This window comes from Felis catus, chromosome X (genome assembly GCF_018350175.1).
Source record: "Felis catus isolate Fca126 chromosome X, F.catus_Fca126_mat1.0, whole genome shotgun sequence".
NCBI lineage: Eukaryota > Metazoa > Chordata > Mammalia > Carnivora > Felidae > Felis > Felis catus.
Window position 1 is genome coordinate 42,080,996 of NC_058386.1, and position 15,965 is coordinate 42,096,960.

Consider the following 15,965-nt stretch of genomic DNA (forward strand, 5'->3'; position numbering starts at 1 on the left):
GTGTGAATGAATGTAAGTGGATGAGAGACAGTATAAGTGAATGGGGCAATAAAAGAACAAGAATGGAGGTGGAAAATTAGTAGAGTGTAATGTGTCATGTGTAATACATAATGCAGGGCAGAGTGTGATTGAATGGGGGTAATGTGGGACAGATTCCAGTAAATTAGGATGGAACAATGCATAAAAGTAAAGGAGGAGCCAAGAATGGGTAAATGGAGGTAATGAGGGTCAGAAGATGAGGGCATGGTGGCCATATTGCGCAGAGCATGAGAAATCGAGGTGGTAGTAGACACGATGTAGTGAACAGAGCTGACTGCTGAGCAGAGTAGGAGGAATGGAGGCGATGAGGGGCAGAGTGAGTGGATATGGAGGTAATCAAGTGGTACAGCATGATTAATGACAGCAGAGTGTAACAGTGTTAAGGAATGTGGGGGGATGTAGGCTGATAGTGAGGCCCAGTGCCTGAGTCCTATCTGTCCTTTGTGTCGCCAGTTCCTCTCTTCCTGCGTCTCTTTGTGACATCTCAGGGTTTCTCCCTGTTTTTGTCTCCTCCCATCTTTATGCATATATCAGTATCTTTCTCTTTTCTTGTGTGTATGTCTCTAACAGAAATGGCACTGGGAAAGGCGGTGAGGTGTCTAACCCTCTGGCTTCTCTGTTCCAGAATCTATTGCATAGCCATTTGCTCATACAGCCCAGAGTTCCAGAATGCCCTTATTTCTGGACATAGCAGGGTGAGTCTGGAGCAAAGAGTTGGCCAGGAGGGCCTGTGGATGTTATAATGAAGGGCTTTGTTACTGTGAAGGTCACCTTAGCCATGCTTATGGCTGCTATTGTGGATGCCAAGATCTATGAACGCTGTGAACTGGCACTGAAGCTGGAGAGGGCAGGCCTCAACAGCTTCAAGGGCTACACCGTTGGAGACTGTGAGACCCCAGCTGCCCCAAGTCCCACCTACACCCCGAGCTGCCCACCACATTCAGACCCAGTCCCCTCTTTGTCATTTATCACCTCCCCAGCCCAGGGCATGATCCTCTCGGTCACCCCATGACTGACTGTGATGGCTGGTTTAACTTACTCTAATGTCATTACTATCATTGCCTTCACAACAATCATCCTCATCTCCACCATCAATACCATCACTACCATCAAAGTCATCACACATACTATCACCACTGCCATCACTGATATCTCACCAGAATCACCAACATCAAAACCACCACACCAAACCAAGATCCTCACTCCCACAACTGAGATGACAATGATCCCTGTCCCCTCTCCCACATTCTACCATCCCCTATTTCCAGGACCCATGCCTACCTGATACCTATTCCTTATTTGACCCAGGGCTGTGCATGGCACACTATGAGAGTGGTTTTGACACTTCCTTCGTGGACCACAATCCTGACGGCAGCAGTGAATACGGCATTTTCCAGCTGAACTCTGCCTGGTGGTGTGACAATGGGATTACACCCACCCAGAACCTCTGTCACATGGATTGTCGTGGTAAGGCAGCACTGGGGACACCCTGAAGCCCTGCCTGCCCCACTGCCCAACACACCAGAATGCAAGGCTGTTAAACCATGATCTCTAGTAACAAGCAGAAAAATGACAGGGAAAGGAGCAGAGTTGCCTGGGCTGTTAAGAGACACCATCCTGTATCCTTACCAACTACATTTAGATGTTGTCCAGGTCAGGAGGGCTCAGAACTCCTATACCTCACCCAGAATGGAGGCTGCAGTTTTCTGTGACTCAGGAGATAGGAAACATAGCTCCATGCAGAATGGAGGGGGAGATGTTCCTGATTTGTGGATGAGGTTGTTCAGGCCCTGGGGGAAGAAGCAAATATCTGGCTGTAGGAACATAAATAAGTTACCTTCATGCAGAAAGGAGAGAACTTTCCAGACAAGAGTGTGGTGTTATTGAGGACGAAATTTTTTTTTTAATTTTTTTTTAACGTTTATTTATTTTTGAGACAGAGAGAGACAGAGCATGAATGGGGGAGGGTCACAGAGAGGGAGACACAGAATCTGAAACAGGCTCCAGGCTCTGAGCTGTCAGCACAGAGCCCGATGCGGGGCTCGAACTCACGGGCTGTGAGATCATGACCTGAGCCAAAGTCGGCCGCTTAACCGACTGAGCCACCCAGGTGCCCCGAGGACAAAATTTAATAGCAATAGTTGTTCAGGGTTGGCCAAAATGGTGCTTGAGGTCATCCAAGACAGTCCAAAATGGAGACTGAGGTTAAGGTTACTGAGGGCCAGACCAAATGGAGGTTGAGGCAGCCCAAGTCCTGCTACAGTAACAGGTGAGGTAACCCCAACAGGATTGGCCAGCTTGAAGGTTGAGGTTGTCTAACACCGGCCACCATAGAGGTTGACGTTATCTAGGACAGGGTAACACGAATAGTAAGGCTTTTCAAGACTAGCTAAAATAAAGGTTAAGGTTCACTTTGAGTCAACATGGAAGTTGAAGTAGTCCAGGATCAGCTATAATGGAAGTTGAGGTCCTAGACTGGTTAACATGGAAGTTGGAATTATTTATAACCAGTCAAAACAGCAATTGAGGCTGTTCAGGACTGGTTAACACTGTGGTTGAGATCATTAACCTGTCAGAATGGCAGTAAAGGTCACCCTGGTTGAGCAGTTGAGATCATCTGGACCATGATGTCTGAGGTTGAATGGAACTAGTCAACATGGAGATTGAGGTCATTTGTAACTAGTCAAATGGGAGTTGAGGTTATCCAGGATCTGACAACATAGTGTTTGAAATCACCAAGACTGACCAACCTTGCAGTTGAGTAGCTTTCCAACCAGCCAAGATGGTGGTTAAGGTGATGTCAGACCAGCTGCCATTGCAGTTGAGATTATCCATAACCACGCAAAATTACAGCTGAAGTCATCCAGACCTGGCCAACAAGGAGTTTGAGGTCATTAGGACCAGCCAATATTGTGGCTGAGGATATTCATAACCAGTCAATATGACAGTCAAGTTCATCCAGGATCAGTCAACATGAGTTGTTCTACAGAAACAGCCAACATAGTAGTTGAGGTCATTCATAACCAGCTGACAAGTGAATCAAGGACAGTGAGAATCAGCCAATGTAGTGATTGAAGTTATTCAAGCTCCCTGGGCCCACCATACACTGTCACCCTGTCCCCAGTGCACCAGATCACTATATCCCTCTCTTCTTCCCCTCCTCCCTACCAGACCTGCTCAACCACCATCTTCTAGATGATATCTTGTGTGCCAGGCAGGTGGTGTCCTCACAGAATGGTATGACTGCTTGGTAAGTTCATGGAGGTGTCTTGGGCCCTGGGGAGCTGGGATAATGGCACTGCCACCCCACAAGCCTGTCCACTTCATCCTCCCTCCCTCTCTTCATTTCCCAGGGATTCTTGGATCCGGCACTGCTACGGGCATGATTTATCTGAATGGCTCAAGGGATGTAATATGCATGCAAAACATGACTCAAAGAAAATTAAGTCATGACTCATTCCAAGAGATAGAAATTTTATTTTCTCCTTTCTTTTCTTTCTTCTGTGGATTTAATAGTGCTATCTAGATTTAATAGTGCTATCTATAAACAACATAAGAGGCCTCGGATGCCCAGCTCTTCATTTTCCCAATGGAGGTACCCCCATTTAATCACTTCCTCCAGATCACTTGGGGTGAAGGTAATAGCATAGCTTCTCCTGGGTTCAAATACCATCTTTACTACTTACTAGTTGTGTTGCCTTGGGCAAGGCATTTAATTTCTCTGTGCCTCAGTTTCCTCATTTGCAAAATGAGGATGATAATGGTAGTAACTATTTCATGGGATTATTGGGAGCATTAAATGAATTAATGTTTGTAAAGCTCATAAAGTGCTTCATACACAAGGCAGTTACAGGTCTGGAGATAGAAGGGTGGCATGAGGGGCTATGAAAAGTGGCTTCCCTTAAAAAATCATCACCCGGGGCACCTGGATGGCTCAGTCAGTTAAGTGTCCAACTCTTGATTTCAGCTCAGGTCATGATCTCACAGTAGTGGGATTGAACCCCCACATCAGGCTCCGTGCTGGGTGTGGAGCCTGCTTAAGATTCTCTCTCTCTCTCTCTCTCTCTCTCTCTCCCTCTACTCCTCCCCCACTTGCTCTCTCTCTCTCTCTCTCTCAAAAAAGCATCACTCTCACTCGAAGTCTCTACAGGGTCTTCAATTAAGGCAGATACAACTTCTCCAGGGAAAATAAGATTGGTTCCACTTTACATGAGAAGATCAGTGGGAATCAGTTGAAAGTATTCATACTGTCCTGCATCTTCCCATTCTGCACTCAGCCCCCTACTCCCTCTTTGACCATAAGTACCCTAAATTTCAAATGATAGACTGGGAATTTAGGCCAGGAATTCAATGGATGCCCAAAGTAATAATTTCTTTTGACAGAATACCTGGATTTTGGTCTGTGTCTTGGGCAGAGAATTTTAGGAATTTAAACTTGCCGTTCTTTCTCTTTGTACCAGCCCCATAAGAAGCAGCCACTCCTGGTCAGGGAGCAGGGGGTGGGGAGAAGCAGTCCCTTATGTCTTTTGTACTCTTTGGTTGGGGGTGGATACTCAGCTACCCAAAGCCTTGTTTTCAGTGTTTACTTTATCCAAGGTAAGCAGATGATCATTAAAGCAGATATCCACCAATGTAAGAATGACCAAGCCCCCTTCCTTAATGCCAACTTGATTTCCCCTGCCTTTGGCCCCAATCAGATGACCAAATTTCGCATTTCCCTGGGGATCCATCCATAAAAGGTGCCGTCACTCTGGGTACCAATTTTTGTATTCACTAAAAGCAGCAGAAATAAACTCTGGTAGACTTAAGTAAAAAGCAGATCTCCTAAAAGCGTATCAGGTAGTTCCATAGTATTTCTGGAAAGACTGAATTCATGACCAAGCCCAGAATGGGGCAGGCGGGGAGGAGGTCCACACATAGAAATAAAGCCAAAATCTTGACTGTAGAACAGGCTGGAACAGAAATACTGGCATTATCAACTGTTACTACTTCTGGAACCTGGATTTGATGCCCTAGTGTTGTTTTCTTTACATTATCCTGATTATGCATCCTTTCTAATAACTTATAACATTTATAGTATATTTATAATCACTGTTTCTTTAGTGGTTATCTTTAAATCTGTAACTTTGGTTACAGATATCACTTGGTAAACCCTTTTTTTCTTGTGGATGGCACTTATTCCCTATCATAGGAAACATCAAAATAGCTATTCTTAATAGATTTTATAGGGGTGCCTGGGTGGCTCAGTCAGTTAAGAGTCTGACTTCATCTCAGGTCATGATCTCATGGTTCATGGGTTCAAGCCACGCATCGGGCTCTGTGCTGAGAGCTCAGAGCCTGGATCCTGCTTCAGATTACGTATCTCCTTCTCTCTCTGTCCCTTCCCCATTTTCATGCTCTCTCTCAAAAATAAACATTCAAAAAAAGTTTTAAATAGATTTTATTATTTTTTCTATGAGAGTTTGGTATTAAATTTGGAATATTTCCCTCATATCAGTCTCAGGGGACTATGTTTATTGAAATTAACTAAATTGGGTTCCTCTTGATATCTGTGCCCAAATTTACAGTGAGGTTTGGCTTCCAGCTGAAGCCTCTCATATATTCAAGGCCCTGTAAACTTAAAAGACCTCTCTGATGTAAAGTAGTCATTCAACATACACCCATGATAGCAAGTACAGAGGGCAAGTTTTTTGCATCAAGATCTTGGCTCATGCTATTCCTTCCTCCTAGAATATTCTTACCCCTATTATGGCTGGCACCTCATTTTCAGATCTAAACTCAAATGTCACCTCCTCAGAAAGACCTTCTCTGACCATCTTAGCTAAATCAGGATCCCCTCCCAACCTGCCTTTTTCTTTTCATTTGACTTTATGAAGGATTTCCCATGTTCAGTTCTGTCCCAAAGTTTCTCTTCTTTCTGAGGTCTTTAATCCATGATGACCTTTAACCTCTAGAAGAAAGTTTTTCTCCTATTCAAGAGGAGTCAGAGGGTTTCTCTCCTCTGTGGGTTCTCTGGTGTACAGTGAGTTTTGGCTTCTCTCTGAGGGCTCTCTGAAACTTATCACACGTATAGGGTTTCTCTCCTGTATGAATTCTTTGATGTATAATAAAATATGATTTCTGGGAGAAAGCTTTCTCACATACATTACACTCATAGGGCTTCTCTCCTATGTGAATAATGAGATGTGATTTCTGGAAGAATACTTTATCACATTCATTGCATTCATAGGATTTCTCAAATTTCTCTCCTATATGAGCTCTCTGATGCAATGTGAGATAGGACTTCCAGGAGAGGACTTTTCCACATATAGTACATCCATCAGGTTTTTTTCTCCTGCATGGATTCTTTGACGTACACTAAGAGTCATCTTAAGGGTGAAGGCTCTTCCACAGTCTGAACACACATAAAGTTTCTCTCCTGTATGAATTATTTGATGTCTACACAGTGTTGATTTGTCTCTGAAGGCTTTGCCACAATCACTACATTCATATGGTTTCTCTCCAGTGTGTGTTCTCTTATGCCCACTGAGGTGTGCCTTTTGATTGAAGGTTTTCCCACATTCAGAACATTCATAGGGTTTCTGTCCTGTGTGAGTTTTCTGATGTATGATGAGTTTTGCCTTTTCTAGGAAGGTTTTGCCACACTCCTTACATTCATAAGATTTCTCTCCAGCATGAATTCTTTGATGTCTATGCAGTGTTGATTTCTCTCTGAAGGACTTGCCACATTACCTTCAAAAGATTTGTCTCCTGAATGCGTTCTCTGATGTACATGGAGAAGTGCCTTCCTTTTTAAATTTTTTTTAATGTTTATTTTTGAGAGATAGTGTGTGTATGAGTGTGTGTGTGTGCGCGCACACACGGGGAAGGAGAGAGAAAGGAGACAGAGAATCCTGAGCAGGCTCCACGCTGTCAGCACAAAGCCAAACACAGGACTCAAACCCACGAACTGTGAGATCTGAGCTGAAGTTGGACCCTCAACAGACTGAGCCACCTAGGTGCCCCACAGAGATGTGCATTCTTGGTGAAGGTTTTTATGCCTTCTTTACATTCATAGGGTATCTCTCCTGCATGAATGATCTGATGAAGCAATAAAGAGTGAATTCTTGCTGAAAGTTTTTCTACATTCAGGAAATTCATAGGTTTTCTCTCCAACTTGTGTTACATTATGCTGAACAAAGGCTGGGTTATGATTAGACCTTTCCCACCCACATTATAGTCAGGGGGTTTCATTCCATTATTTTTTCTCATGCCTGCCATGAATTAATAATTTCCCACATCCATTACATTCATAATATCTCTGTGTTGCAAAGCCTCTATTGTGACTGATTAAGCCTAAATTATCTTTAAAACTTTTCCCATAGGAGATACATGTGTATGTGTATATATATATATATATATATATATATATATATATTTCATGACCTCGCTCCTTAGTCACCTTTTTCTCTTTAAGGGCTATAGCTTGCCTCAGGTGTCTGCTCCAGTTTTTCTGGTGCCTCTTCAGCTGGTCAACTTGCCCGACTTCTAGAAAGAAGAATAATAAACCATACCCTGTAAATATACCTTTTGTTAGAAGGATAACTCTGATAAGGTTGACTTATTTTCTTTTAGGTACAGATACCAGGCAGAAAGAAATTCCAAATACATGTCTCCTATACTCCGAGCTTGAGGGAAAGAAAGCACACATTGCTCTAACAGAAATTGGAACAAGAAAGGAACAATAAATATAAGTGACTCTGTTTAAGAAAAATGCCTTCAAATTGAGGAAAGACTGTGAAAATAGGTTTAGAGAGCCATAAATAAGAAAAAGGATTTTGAAAAGGAGCAGATCCAGGAGTTTGAGGGAGGGGACTCAAATAGAATGGGAAGAATCTTTCAGGAAGGCTGAAAGCAATGAATGTGACCAAGAGAATGAGCAGAAGTACAAGGCAGATTGTAGTCTGGTTCCTCACCACTTCATTCCAAGATTACCATGAAACAACAACCCACAAGACTAACAATTTGGAGTTAACAGAAAAAGTTCATATGCTTAAGGAAGATATTTCCCAGCTTTTAAAGATGTCTGTTCCTCACTGACCCACTGGGGTCTTACTCATCATCTCCATCTGTCCCTTTCTTATTTATCTGTATAACTCAAGCTTGGAATTTCTCTCTTTATGATCCAGAGTCCTCCCTTCTCCAAACAGGTAATCACATCTGGTTTGATAACAGGATACCCTGCTATGGAAATGATATATGATTTGGGCACACCAATGTGGGCTTCAGGGCCTCAGAGTAATTAGGAAGTACCTGTTGATAAGCATAAATTTCACATGAGAGATGAAAATACACTCTGTTCAGTATAAGAGGGATTAGGAACTTTTAATCCCTGGAACTTGAGGTCAAAGTATTGAAACACTTCAGAGATGTAATGTTATCCTATTTGGTACACTGTAAATTACTCAGGGAAGCCATCCTCACACACAGTGACCACATGACTATAGTTCTATGGCATCACATCTCTGTAAAGTGTCCACCGAGAGGAGTCCAGATGATTCCACTCCTCCTGCGTGAAGTCCACAGCCACATCCTCAAATGACACCAATCCCTGGAGTTGCATACTTCTGTTCATTAAGTCTGATAGAAATTTAAATAATATATTTTAAGATAAAAGGAATATTCTTCAGAGAGAGGCTACTGTTTAATAATTTCAAAAAAGCCTTCTCTGAGATGTTTGCAATACCTATCGCTAGTGAAGGGCTTTTATATTCTAGAAACCATAAAGAACTCCTACAAATCAAGACGATAAATACAAGCAATCCAATAGAAAAACCAGAAAAATATGTGAACAAATACTTCACAAAAGATGATGTCCAATTGGCCAATAAATATATGAAAAGGTGCTCAACAGCTTTAGTCATCAGGGAAATGCAAATTTAAACCACAATGAAAAAAGTTAGAGAGGGAGAGAGCCAAACCATAAGAGACTCTTAAAAACTGAGAATAAACTGGGGGTTGATGGGGGGTGGGAGGGAGGGAAGGGAGGGTGATGGGCATTGAGGAGGGCACCTGTTGGGATGAGCACTGGGTGTTGTATGGAAACCAATTTGACAATAAATTTCATATTTAAAAAAAAAACACAATGAGATACAACTATATACCAAGAGAATGGCTAAAACTAAGACTAAAAACCCAAATGTTGGCAAGGGTGTGGAGCAGCCAGACTCTCATATATTGCTGGTGGCAGTAAAATGTAAAGTAGTATAGCCACCTTGGAAAACATTTTAGCTGAATCTACTAATGCTGAGCGTACATCTAACCTGGGACCCAGCAGTCCCACTCCTAGGTATATATCCAATGGAAATGCACACATATCAAGACATGTACCAGAATATCCATACAAGTATTATTTGAAATAGCCAAAATGGATAATCAGCTGTAGAATGGGTAAACTGTGATATATGTATACCATAGAACAGTACACAGTAATGGAAAGAACAAGCTAATGATACATAAAATAACAAGGATGAATCTCAAAAACATTATAAGTGAAAAAAGCCAGACACAAAAGAATAAATGTATGGTTCCATCTATATGACATTCAAGAACAGGCAAATCTAATTTGCAGTTCATGAAACTATACACATTATACACTTTTCTCTGTATGCTATGCTTCAATAAAATGTCTACCAATGTCTACTTCCAAAATTTTTATCTAATATTTCCACAAAAGTTTTAAAAATAGTAAGACAAAGGTTTAAGAAACATGCAACTCTTGATCTTGGGGTTGTGGGTTCAAGCCTCATCTTGGGGCTTAAAATTTTTTTAATTAAAAAAAGAAACCACAGGAAAAAGACCAATGTATGTAAAAGAACAATTCACAAAAACAGGAAAGAATATGAAAAGCTGCTCCACCTCACTGCTAACTAAATAAGCACAAACAAAAGAAATGAGATATCTTCAACTAGCAAATGGCAAGGATTAAAAACATGACAAAAGGATTAGAAAGGGTATTTTCATTCAGAGATAGAGCTAGAGTATTATGGTAAATGAAATAAGTCAGTGAGTCAAAGACAAATACCACATGATCTCACTCATATGGAGAATTTAAGAAACAAAACAAAAGAAAAAAAAGGGAAAAAAGAGAGCCAAACCAAAAAACAGACTCTTAACTATAGATAACAAACAGGTCACCACAGGGAGGTGGATAGGGCAATGGGAGAAATAGGGGATGGGAATTAAAGAGTACACTTCTCGTGGTGAAAAAAAGAAAACAGAATAAAATAAAATAAAATAAAATAAAATGGAAAAAATAAAATAAAATGAAAAAAATTAAAAATAAATAAAAGTATTGAAAGCAAAATATAATGAAGAAAACAAAAAATAAATAAAAAATAAAATGTCTCTTTCCTCCAAAAATAAATAACATAGAATAAAATAAAAACATGACAATAGGATTAGAAAGGGTATTTTTATTCATTATTAGTGGGAGTATAAACTTGCACTAACTTTTCCAAAGGCAATTTGGCAATGTCTTTGAAAGTTCAAATACATGCCCACCTTTTGAACCAAAAATTCTAGAAATGCTCATCACAGTATAAAAAGACAGGACAAGAAAGGTTACTGCCATGCCATGCATCGTGGCACATACATACAAGGGAAAAACATGCAGCTGTCAAAAACATGTCTTGATAGTGAAATATCTTCTATCAACAAGTATTCATGGAGCAAGGACTATCCCAGCTAAGCAGGTAACCAGCTCTGCAACCCCATGCCACTTGCTTATCCACTCTGGGACTCAGTTTCCTCATCAGATGTGGATAATAAAGGTACCCACTTCTTAGGGTGGCTGTGAGGATTAAGGTGGTCATGTGTATAAAGTACTTGGTAGAGTGCCAGTGCAATGCAAGTTCTTTACGTGTTAGCTCCTGTTACTAATATTATCATCCTCCTCCTCATCTGTATTATCATGACCATTACTCCTACTACCTTCACCAATATTATTATGTAAAGGAAAGACAGGGAGTTGCAAACAGTTTGTATATCATGAGCAAATCTTAGCAAAGCAAGGTTTATATCAACTATATATTTTTATGTGTATGTAAATATAAAGAACAAGGGACAGAGAGAGGTGTATAGATGGAAATTAAATTCACGATAGAATTAGTTATCTGGAATGAGTGATGATAGGAAATCTTGAGATATTTTGCTTGTACATTCCTAAAAGAGTTTGAATTTTTGGTGCCACTTCTTTGGTAGCAAGAGGAAAAAAAGACAAAAAAATATAGACATTTGTTTAAAAGGGCAAAAGGTAAAGAACTGAATATAGTCAGGGACATCATGAATTCTCAGCCTGAAAAGGAAAAGGGCAGACCTTTGGATTGCTCAGGCTGTGCTGAAATCCCAGATGAGGAAAAAATATATATTGGGGGGAGGTGGGCTGGGGGGGCGGCACATGGGTGAAATAGAGAAAGGGGATTAAGAGATACAAACACCCAGTTATAAAATAAAGAAGTCAAGGAGATGAAAAGTACACCATAGCTAATATAGTCAATAATATTGTAATAACGTTGTTTGGGGACAGATGGTGACCACACTCACTTTGGTGAGTGTTGCGTAATGTATAGAATTGTCAAATCACTAGGTTGTACATCTGAAACTAATATAACATTGTATGTTAAATTATACTTCAATTTAAAAAAATTGGAAAATAATTTGAAGGGCATGGGGTTTATTGGTTCTTTCCTGACCATCAAGGTTTTATCCCTGTATTGAGCCAGAACATAAGACAGCTGCTTGTGCTGACATGGCTTTGGTTTCCTGAAGAGTCGTATCCCCTTAGTTCTGCCCCATCAGGACACCTTTGGCTGATATGAAGACATATTTTAAGTCACACGCATATTTTAAGTCGTATCCCTGCAGTTATCACAAGATCACTGATGAGGACGTGGCTGACCCATTAGATAAATATCTTGAAACTTCAACATCAGAAATCTCTGCTGCTGAGGAAGTGGCTTACTTTTGTTCTATGGGTAACATAAATAAAACGAGTGTTTCTCCCCTTTATGTCATGGCTTCCAGGAAGCTCAGAAAAATAACTGTAGCTCCATATAATTATGTAGGATCCTATGACCTACATATACACATTTCAACCTTGCTTTGGTATTGCTCTACTTCTCTAATCCTAACTTTCTATGTGTTTATACATGTACATTTTATGGTATAAATAATAGTGTCAAACCAATATATAAAGCTTATTCTGTGTGTACCAGGCATTGTTCTAAACACTTAATATTAACTCAATTGATCTTCACAACAACCATAAAGGCATAGGTATCATCATCACCATCATCACCATCACCATCATCATCATCATCATCATTTTTACAGATGGGGAAACTGGGGCCCGGAGAAGTTAGAGAATGCCTAAGCTCACAAAGCTATTATGAGCATTTTGGCCCCAGAGCTGTTAACCGCTACACATTACTGCTTCTTTGCTTCTGTTTTAACATAGATCTGGAAGAGAGGAGCAAATAACAATCTGCCTGGAAATTAGCCATGTCTGACTTGTGGAGACAGGGCAGTGACCTAAAAAAGCAAAGCTGTTGAGAGAGGAGCGAAGAAAAGAGAAGAGTTTGTAATGATATGGAAAACTCAAATGGACAGTTCACCAAATCATCAGGCTAGCAATCCATAAGTGCCAACTGGTTAAATGACCATGTTGTAGCCAAGAAAAATGGGAAAGAACATTTGTTTACCCCCAACAGAGCCCCATCATTCAACAACAATGCTTTATCACTGACTTCACGGACTTCCCAACACTCATCCTCACCCATCCCTCACTCTAGACACCACCCTATCACCCCAAATACGACCATTATTCTCCCCACGGACCGCATCACTCACCCCTCAGATCCCACCATCACTGACTCCAGAGACCTCCCATCACACCCTACAGACCTTATCTCTCACTCCACAGACCCAGTCCTTGACTTCCACAGACCCCATCCCTCAGCTTAGAGTCCCCCCATCCCATACCCCCAGATACTGTCATTAACCATCTCAGAGCCCCCCTCCAAGTACTCACCCAGCAAATTTGCTTCTTTACAAAATCCACACTCGAACATGTCGCTCTGCCCACAGACCACCAGCTCTGTCTCACTTCTGCTCCAAGTGAACCCTCTGCCTTCCTTCATCCCCTACTCTCATGTTTCCACCAGGATGCTTATTCTGGCGAGGTCCGCCTGGAGTTCCCAAATCAGTCACAACTTCCTCCGACAACCACTTTCTTGATCCTTTACCCCTACCGTCGGTACTGTTCGTCACCATTCCTCCTCACGCGCAGTTTCCCTCCCTGAAGCCATCCCAGTAACCAGTAGCATCGCTGTGCGAGTGGTTCTGTAACTGCCACGACCGTATTGGGGGGCCAGAGAAATGGCCGCGCCAATAAACCGGTTTGTACGGGAGGAGACATCTTTCAGAGGTTCCCATTCCGTACAGCGGAGAAATGTGCCTCTTAAAAGTTTAGAAGAGATGGGACTTCGGGAGGACTTTGAAAACCTGCGATGAGTAGGGCCCTTTGCCAAAGGCTAGTAATGGGCGAGTTATGCGCGTGATTGGGGGTTTGATGCGAACTGATATAAAGAAACGTAGAGCTGAGGACAAGACCACCCCCTCTGTGGGATGATACCACTGCGGAGTTGTGGATGGGGAGACCGGGAATGGCACAAATATCCCTGAGAACTATTAGTGGGAAGAAAGGAGGCAAACTAGGAATGATACCTTCCTCTACAGATCAGTAATACTGGTTAGATGGGGATAAAGTGTAGGGATCTTAGTCCTCCAAGAAGGTAACACTGGGGAGACGGGTGGGGCGATCCTGGGGAGTACAGTCCTTGTGATAGATACTATTGGGCTATCTGTCCTCTGTGGGAGACACCACTAGCGCAGATAGGGGAAGTCAGGTGGTACAATTCGGCCCTCAGAGAAACAGATGTGTGAAGAGAATGGCAAAGGTAAACATAAGTACAAGGAGAGCCAGAGACAAAAGCTTGGGGAGACTGGGGCGACATGGAGGTCCTAAACAGAAACTAGATAAGAAACCGAAACTGATGGTGATCCGCCAGGCCCACATTCCATCCACCTTCTTAGGAATCTGCCCCAGAAAGTTGTGGAACAGTTGGTCCTTCGAGTTGCCAGGGTCAGAGTCCTACACCACAAGGTTCCAGGCCAATAGGTTTCAGTAATCTGGAGGAACAAATGGGAGACAGTGGTCAGGTTCTGGACCTCAAGAACTCTACCCTATTAATCACACCCTACCACCTAGTCCTGTCAAAGGCAAAATGCACTAGATAATTAAGGAGACGATTTTTTTTTCAGGCTATTGCAATAGGGAAAACTCATTAATGAGGAACATCTCAAAGGCAAGGAAAGGGACCTGGGGTTTTATAGAGTGTTAAATAACAAAATTTAACCAAGTGAATTTGAAAATCTGATTGGTTTTATTAAACGGTTCATGAATTTACATTCCCAATATGTAAGGAATTGCACCTGAGATTGCACACCTAGCTTGGTTCTTCCCCAATGTCTCCTCTTGAAGCTGTACCTGATTTTATTACCAGCTTTCATTCAAACCCAGTGATGAATAAGATAATAAGATAATAAGCAGAAGCTTATGTTTCTTGGGCAGGAATTGCTTGATCCTGAAAGTCTTGTGGGAAGAAATGGTGAGGAACAAACCCAATCACACACACCACAATGCCAGAGAAAGGGAGAGATAATTAGCAACTTTTTTATTGTGGTAAAATACATACAACATGAAATTTATTATTTTAACCATTTTAAAGTGTACAATTCAGTGGTAAAATACATATAACATGAAATTTATTGATTTAACCATTTTAAAGTGTACAATTCAGTGTCATCTAGTACATTCACAATGATGTGCAACCATTAACAGTGTCTAGTTGCAGACTATCTTCATCACCCCAAAACAAAACTCTACCCATAAAGCAGTCATTCTCCATTCCCCCCTGCCCTCAGCCCCTGCTTAACACTAATCTGTTTTTTGTTTCTATGGATTTGCCTATTTGGGATATTCCATATAAATAGAATCAAACACTATGTGGCTTTTTGTGTCTGGCTTCTTTTACTGATCATAATATCTTCAAGATACGTCCATGTGGTGGGGTGCCCAGGTTGCTCAGCTGGATAAGCGTTCCACTCTTGATCTCCACTCAGGTCATGATCTCATAGTTCGTGAGATCGAGTCCTGCATTAGGCTCAATGCTGACAGCACAGAGCCTGCTTGGGTTTCTCTCTCTCCCTGCCTCTCTGTCCCTCTCCAGATGGCTCTCTCTCACTCACACACAAGTAAATAAATAAAAAGATACATCCATGTGGTATCACGCATTGGTATTCATTCCTTTTTATGGCTAAGTACTTTATTGTAGGGATATACCACATTTGGTTTATCCATTCATCTGTTGGTAGACATTTAGGCTGCTTCCACCTTCTGACTATTGTGAATACTGCTGCTATGAACATTTGTGTACAAATTTTTACTTGAATACCTGTTTTCAACTTCATTGGGTATATACCTAGGAGTGGGATTGCTGGATCAGATGGTATATCTATGTTTAATTATTTAAGGAACTACCAAACTGTTTTTCACTATGGCTGCACTATTTTACATACCCACCATCAGTAGAGGAGGGTTCCAATTTCTCCACATCCTGCCCAACACTTGTCGTTTTCTATGTCTTTTTATTACAACCATCTTTGTATGTATGAAGTGGTATCTCATTGTGGTTTTGATTTGCATTTCCCTTATGACTAATTATGGCCAGAATCTTTTCATGTGTTTATTGGCCATGTGTATATCTTCTTTGGAGAAATGTCCTTTCAAATCCTTTGCCCATTTTTTAAATGAATTTTTCTCTTTT

General features: G+C 41.4%; 1 protein-coding gene and 1 long non-coding RNA gene across 3 annotated transcripts; one reads left to right on the top strand and one right to left on the bottom strand.

Annotated features, from left to right (window-relative positions):
* Window positions 1-781: 781 nt before the first annotated feature.
* Window positions 782-8,787, top strand: LOC101091348 (sperm acrosome-associated protein 5). Of its 2 annotated transcripts, none has more exons than XM_045051028.1 (4): window positions 782-926; window positions 1,348-1,506; window positions 3,211-3,289; window positions 7,654-8,787. In XM_045051028.1, the coding sequence occupies exons 1-4, from the start codon at window positions 782-784 to the stop codon at window positions 7,709-7,711; spliced, it is 441 nt and encodes a 146-aa protein (XP_044906963.1). In that variant the 3' UTR covers window positions 7,712-8,787. The 2 variants fall into 2 exon arrangements, with proteins under 2 accessions (XP_044906963.1, XP_004000521.1); XM_004000472.5 differs by lacking the exon at window positions 7,654-8,787 and adding an exon at window positions 3,393-3,601.
* On the bottom strand, window positions 1,478-13,642 carry LOC123383435. The gene is made up of 3 exons (XR_006593157.1): window positions 13,109-13,642; window positions 7,481-7,566; window positions 1,478-1,829 (listed from the first exon to the last, which is right to left on the bottom strand). It is a non-coding gene; the product is annotated as an uncharacterized LOC123383435 (long non-coding RNA).
* Between the last annotated feature and the right edge of the window lie 2,323 nt (window positions 13,643-15,965).